General features: G+C 35.8%; 1 protein-coding gene across 1 annotated transcript in view; it reads left to right on the top strand.

The window, feature by feature from the left end:
- The first annotated feature begins 327 nt into the window (after positions 1-327).
- Positions 328-7,583, top strand: part of LOC137648167 (involucrin-like) — a 19,378-nt gene continuing 12,122 nt past the window's right edge. The window contains exons 1-2 of the mRNA XM_068381094.1: positions 328-798; positions 1,380-2,083. Coding sequence (XP_068237195.1) covers positions 328-798; positions 1,380-2,083 — 1,175 coding nt within the window. The remainder of the gene's footprint in view (positions 799-1,379; positions 2,084-7,583) is intronic.

Below are 7,583 nucleotides of genomic sequence, written 5' to 3'. Positions count from 1 at the left end.
CCTACCTCTCACAAGAAACGAGGGGATGCTTACTACCTCTCAGAAGAAACGAGGGAATGCTTCCTACCTCTCACAAGAAACGAGGTTATGCTTCCTACCTCTCAGAAGAAACGAGGGTATTCTTCCTACCTCTCACAAGAAACGAGGGGAAGCTTCCTACAACTCACAAGAAACGAGAGGAAGCTTCCTACCTCCCACAAGAAACGAGGGGATGCTTCCTACCTCTCACAAGAAACGAGGGGATGCTTCCTACCTCTCACAAGAAACGAGGGGATGCTTCTTTCCTCTCACAAGTAACGATGGGATGATTCCTACATCTCACAAGAAATGAGGGGATGCATCCTACCTCTCACAAGAAACGAGGGGACGTTTCCTACCTCTCACAAGAAACGAGGGGATGCTTATTACCTCTCACAAGAAACGAGAGGATGCTTCCTACCTCTCACAAGAAACGAGGTGATGCTTCCTACCTCTCAGAAGAAACGAGTGGATTCTTCCTACCTCTCACAAGAAACGAGGGGAAGCTTCCTACCTCTCACAAGAAACGAGGGGATGCTTCCTACCTCTCACAAGAAACGAGGGGATGCTTCCTACTTTTCACAAGAAACGAGGGGATGCTTCCTACATCTCACAAGTAACGAGGGGATGCTTCCTACCTCTCACAAGAAACGAGGGTATTCCTCCTACCTCTCACAAGAAACGAGGGGATGCATCCTACCTCTCAAAAGAAACGAGGTGATGCTTCCTACCTCTCACAAGAAACGAAGGGATGCTTCCTACCTCTCACAAGAAACGAGGGTATGACTCCTACCTCTCACAAAAAACGAGGGGATGTTTCCTACCTCTAACAAGAAACGAGGGGATGCTTACTACCTCTCAGAAGAAACGAGGGGCTGCTTCCTACCTCTCACAAGAAACGAGGTGATGCTTCCTACCTCTCAGAAGAAACGAGGGGATGCTTCCTATCTCTCACAAGAAACGAGGGGATGCTGCCTACCTCCCACAAGAAAGAAGGGGATGCTTCCTACCTCTCACAAGAAACGAGGTTATGCTTCCTACCTCTCAAAAGAAACGAGGGGATGCTTCTTACCTCTTACAATAAACGAGGGGATGCTTCCTACCTCTCACAAGAAACGAGGGGATGCTTCCTACCTCTCACAAGAAACGAGGGGATGCTTCCTACATCTCACAAGAAACGAGGGGATTCCTCCTACCTCTCACAAGAAACGAGGTGATGCTTCCTACCTCTCACAAGAAACGAGGGGATTCCTCCTACCTCTCACAAGAAACGAGGTGATGCTTCCTACCTCTCACAAGAAACGAGGGGATGCTTCCTACCTCTCACAAGAAACGAGGGGATTCCTCCTACCTCTCACAAGAAACGAGGTGATGCTCCCTACTTCTCACAAGAAACGAGGGGATGCTTCCTACCTCTCACAAGAAACGAGGGGATTCTTCCTACCTCCGAGAAGAAACGAGGTGATGCTTCCCACCTCTCACAAGAAACGAGGGGATGCTTCCTATCTCTCACAAGAAACGAGGGGATTCCTCCTACCTCTCACAAGAAACGAGGTGATGCTTCCTACCTCTCACAAAAAACGAGGGTATGCCTTCTACCTCCCACAAGAAACGAGGTGATGCTTCCTACCTCTCACAAGAAACGAGGGGATGCTTCTTACCTCTCACAAGAAACGAGGGTATGCCTCCTACATCTCACAAGAAACGAGGGGATGCTTCCTACCTCTCACAAGAAACGAGGGTATGCCTCGTACCTCTCACAAGAAACGAGGGGAAGCTTCCTACCTCTCACAAGAAACGAAGGGATGCCTCCTACCTCTCACAAGAAACGAGGGGAGGCCTCCTATCTCTCACAAGAAACGAGGGGATGCTTCCTACATCTCATAAGAAGCAAGGCGATGCCTCCTACCTCCCACGAGAAACGAAGATATGTCTCCTACTTCTCACAAGAAACGAGGGAATGCCTCCTACCTCTCACAACCTCTGAAAAGAAATGTGGGGATGCTTCCTACCTCTCACAAGAAACGAGAAGATGCCTCCTACCTCCCACAAGAAACGAAGGGATGTTTCCTACCTCCCAAAAGAAAATTCTACAATGAAATTTCGCAAGAAATTTCCACGACAAAATAGGATTAGGAAAGACAACAATGGCCTGCAAAAGGTCACCATTTTTCATTTATCTGCTGGATGTTGAAAGAATTTCCATGGAATAAAAACACGAGAATGTAATCAGTTTGGTATGTACTCCTTTGTTTTAATTATTTTGCATGATCATTGTAATGCTTGAAAGATAATTTGTCTAATATAATTTTTTATTGAAAATTAATGACTAAACTTTACAATGATTACAGTGAGAGTAAAAGTAATCTTTAGAATTCCGAATATCATTCAACTAAGTTTTTATTCATAAAATGGAACTATAATCGTAGTGGTACACTGGATACTCATGATCTGTGAGAAAGGAGTTCCCTCTGAGTTCTTGGCAAGATAGTTTTTATTTATGTGTACAGCCTTACTGTCTTTATAGCAGAGGTAAGGTGTTTGGTGAGAATGCCAAAAGGTCTAGATGCTGAGTCATCTTCAGCAATTACTTGGACATCCCTGGTCCTGCCTTGTGTGGAAAGGGGATTTCGGAGGTAAGCACGCCCATGTTTGGTGTCTTGGACATTGGGTAAAGGCGTAATAACCTGACCTTCACTATTAGAAGTGCAATAAGTGACAAAACTGCAAAATGAAGTTAAGACCAAGGAGGTCCAGGCAATGGTGGACGATGACTCAGAATATATATCTATAGAGTTCCTCACACCGACCGCTTCCGGGCTTAAAGTCTGTTACCCTCAACTATTGTACACCGCATAGGCTATGCAAAATCTACTCATAAAGTTTACGAAACAATAGTAAAACTTTACCAACAAATGCAAGTGATAGCCAACTTACATGAAATACAATTATATTTAAGATTTAACATAAGTATCTAGAGTAATATACTAAATCCACCGAATACTCACGGCACACCACAACTAGATAATACACAGGAGTTCTTATGAAGAATAAGTTGGTCTTAAGTTGACTTCGTAAACTCTTATGAAGCGAGGGACAGACTACGTTGCTTTGTTTCAAATATAAAAGGTTGATATGTAGGAACACAGCTTCTGACGTTGAAAGATGAAATTTCTTTTTAAACTCCTTTATCTTCTTAAAAATATTATATCGTTGTAACTTGCAATTTCAGTAACAAATGCCAGGTCACAGTGGATGTAGCTGAAATGTCTCCAAACAACAGCAGTTATTAGTCTAGTCTGCCTCCTCTCTATCGTCACCTGTCCTTTATATACGAGGGACAAATACTCTCGAATATTCTTGACGGACAAGAGGCACCAACGACAACCATTTTGCAACATGAGGTATTTGATGACAAATGAAAAAATAGACATTTCAAATCCAATTTTACATGGATTTTATGCCATATGCATAAAGCAGTAAAAAATACGGGATAGTTTAAAGGCTGCTAGAGAATGTCAGAGGAAAGGGACAGTGGCATCATCCTAACAAGCAGCAAATGCACTAGAGACTGACTATATATACATATGATCAGCGCCCAGTCCCCCTCTGAACCAAATCTGGGATCAGGGAGGGCCAGGCCAAGGCTGCCATTGACTCAGAAGGTAAATATATCAGCTCCTCCAAACCTCCCATTTTTAGCTCTCAAGGATGGTCAGGTTGCAGCGACAAAGGCAACTAATGTAAATTGAGCATGACTTGAACCTCACTTTGGCGATCACCAGCCAAAGACGTTACGATCAGCGTACCACAAAAACTTATATAAGTTACAAAAACACTACTGTACTGAATGAGTTTAAATTTACTTGCTTGGGTATCATAACGTATAAAATAATAAAATTTCTCAAAGCAAAATCTATAATTTTTAAGATGATATGACCTGAATAATGAAATGAGATATCACTGAAAAGACTTTATTTCATAAAAGTTTTACGTGAAAGAAGAGCGAATGCTCTCTCTCTCTCTCTCTCTCTCTCTCTCTCTCTCTCTCTCTCTCTCTCTCTCTCTCTCTCCAGAATCATCATATATCGAAAGATGAATTCCAATATCGTGATCGGGTTACCTAATGTGTCTTCCAAACATTTCCAAAATGCATTCTGGTTTTACTCAGTTTCTGCAGAATTCACAAGTTTTTTTCTTCAGCATCTTTTAGATTCTCAGGAGATTTCCAGATGTGGAGCTTTAGCTCTAAGACATTTTTATGAGTTGTTTTTGTGTGCAAGAGTCAGGTAGATAATTGTCATAAACTAGAATAGATTCTTATTTTTGAGTATGATAGCAAGAGTAGATTTTTTTCTTAAGGGATATATTCAGACCATATCTACATTCTTTATCACGTGTTATTTAGTCTGTATTTTACTTTTATTATCCAACATGTTATTCTACTTGTGTATATATATATATATATATATATATATATTCCCGTTTAAAAGGAAAATATATATATATATATATATATATATATATATATATATATATATATATATATATATATATGCGAAAAAATCACAGGAAAAGGTGATGCTCAGATGCAGAAGAACCACAGGGAAAATGAAAATACGAAATATACGCTTAAGTCCTGACTAGTTTCGTGATACTTCTTCAGAGGACTGATTTATTTAGAGAGGTTTCTTTACATTTTACAGGGAAAGCAAACGTACGAACATACATATAGAGATTTAGAGAACGATGACACTCCCTTACCAGCTACCTGGGCTTGGGTCAGGTGTTAAGGGAGTCCCCAAGCTCATTAGACACCTGCCCAAAAGGGTCATTTCTAGTGGCGGGTAAATTTTTTTTCTTTTTCAGTACAGTTTATTTATATGAAAACACGGTAGCCTTATCTATATAAATACATAATCAAAACATACACATACATACAAATATATACATATACATACAGATACACATACATATACATACTGTATATACATATATACATATATACACACATACATATATATACACATACATATATACACACACACACGTATATATATATATATATATATACATACATATGCATATATATATTTATATACATACAACATTAATATCATAAAAATATATTCATGTATATATCAATACTTATATCTAGCATAACACTTTATAGTGCCAATATACTTATGCATACTATATAAAATAATTGTATCCTTTAATGAATGGTAGCTTAGTTCTAAATATTAACTTCACAGCGATGTTAATTATTCACAATACATTCAATTCTACATTAAGTGGTTAATGTTTTTTATATAGCTTACAAATCTCTTTACATATAAAGGCGTCGAGTTTGTACATTCCATGACCAATATTCAAGTTGTTTTCAAAGGTTTCTTTCATGAAACTGGACTCTATGATGTTTCTTTCCACTAAGTTATTTGAATGAACCAATTTATTTGCACCTGACCAATTAATAGTGTGATTTTTATCTCTAACGTGAGCAAAGAGTGCATTATTATCTTGAGCATACCTTACACTTTTCTTATGTTGTTCAATTCTCTTTTTTAGGGCTTTACCAGTTTGACCAATATAGTATTTTTCACAAGCATTGCATGGAATACGATATACACATCCCTTGGTAATGTCAGGAGAATTCTTTATTAAGACTGTTTTTATTGTATTTTTACTCTTAAATGCTACATTTACATTCAAGTTTTTCAACAGTTGGGGAATTTCTTTAAAAGAATTACAATAAGGTAGTACAAGTAAATTTTGTGTGTTGTAGTTTTTTCTGTTATCATTACCGAATAAAGTCTTTTTTGCTGTTCTTAGGGCATCATCTCACACAATTTCAGGATACTTTAGTTTTTTACCTATTGCTCTAATCCCATTTATTTCGTCATCAATATATTCAGGGCTGCACACTCGAAATGCTCTTAAAAACATTAAGTAAATACAGATTTCTTAACTTTGTTGCCTTGGTTTGAGTAGTAATGGACATATGCCGAGATATTCATTGGCTTTCTGTATACACTGTATGCGACAGTCCAAAAAAGGTAGGGTACACTTATTCTCCAGCTCCATAGTGAAATTTATTGATAGTACCAAACTATTCAGTCTAAGAAAAAAGTTATCTAGATTTTCATTTCCTGGCCACACATATATTATATCGTCAATATATCGAAACCATTTTACATTATTAGGTATGATGTTATTTAAGATTCTGCTTTCAAAAAATTCCATAAATAGATTGCTCAATACTGGGGATAAAGGGGTTCCCATAGCCATACCAAATGTTTGTGCATAAAATCTCCCATTGAGTTCAAATTTACAATCTTTTATACATAGTTTAATTAATTCTATTAAAGTGTGTTTGGAGAATGGTAGATTCAATTGTCTATTATCTAATGTTTCAGATGAAAATTTCAATTCACCAAAACACGTTAAATTGTTTATCTGTGATGAAAAAAATATTGTTTTTACCAGTTAAAAAAATTTAAAAAAAACGATTTTTTAACATTTATTTTCACCTGTACCTAGAAGTGTCATTATTATTATTATTATTATTATTATTATTATTATTATTATTATTATTATTACTTATTTCATTATTATTATTATTATTATTATTATTATTATTATTATTATTATTATTATTATTATTATTATTATTATTATTATTATTATTATTTATTTTATTCTTATTATTATTATTATTATTATTATTATTATTATTATTATCATTTTCATATTATTATTATTAGTATTAGTATTTTTATCATCATTATTATTACTATTATTAATAATAATAATATTATTATTATTATTATTATTGTTATTGTTATTATTATTATTATTATTATTATTATTATTATTAATAGGAAAAACAATATATATAAATATGTATATATATATATATATATATATATATATATATATATATATTTCAATAATTAAAATTTTGATTCGAAAAGATTGTTCCTATCAAATGTCAGTCTATGATAAAACAATGTGGGAAGAATCAAAACCTGAAAAAGATATGAAAATAAACAATAATTGAATAAATAAAAAAATCCTTAAACGTTGGAAACTAGCAATAAAAAATAACTGTAAAGAATTGAAAGGAAGAGAAAATAAACTGAAATTGAAAGGAAACGAACAAAGCAATATGTTGATACTCTGTTAGCAAAGGCGTTTCCGTATAGTTAAACATAAGCTGTGGTGTCTATATTTCTGTGTTGGTTATTAGAAAGGAAAATATGGAAGTCGTTAAGTACTGGTTCACTAAACGAAGCTTATAGACCATTATTTTATTTAGTTAGGAGATGCTGGGGGGTATCTAATGCGTTATTCCCAAGATTATCTCGTACTTGCGAACTAATATAACTTCACGAAAACCTATTCCATGAATCCCATCTCTCTCTCTCTCTCTCTCTCTCTCTCTCTCTCTCTCTCTCTCTCTCTCTCTTTATTTTGTTGACCCACATCCTATGCCCCAAGCTATACGTCTCTCCTTATTTAAGGTTTCACCAACATCAGAAGAAAACAAAACTCGAAACGCCTTT

This window comes from Palaemon carinicauda, chromosome 10 (assembly GCF_036898095.1).
Source record: "Palaemon carinicauda isolate YSFRI2023 chromosome 10, ASM3689809v2, whole genome shotgun sequence".
Lineage (NCBI taxonomy): Eukaryota > Metazoa > Arthropoda > Malacostraca > Decapoda > Palaemonidae > Palaemon > Palaemon carinicauda.
The sequence above is the reverse complement of the archived record's forward strand: the minus strand, read 5'-3'. Positions and strand labels throughout refer to the sequence as shown.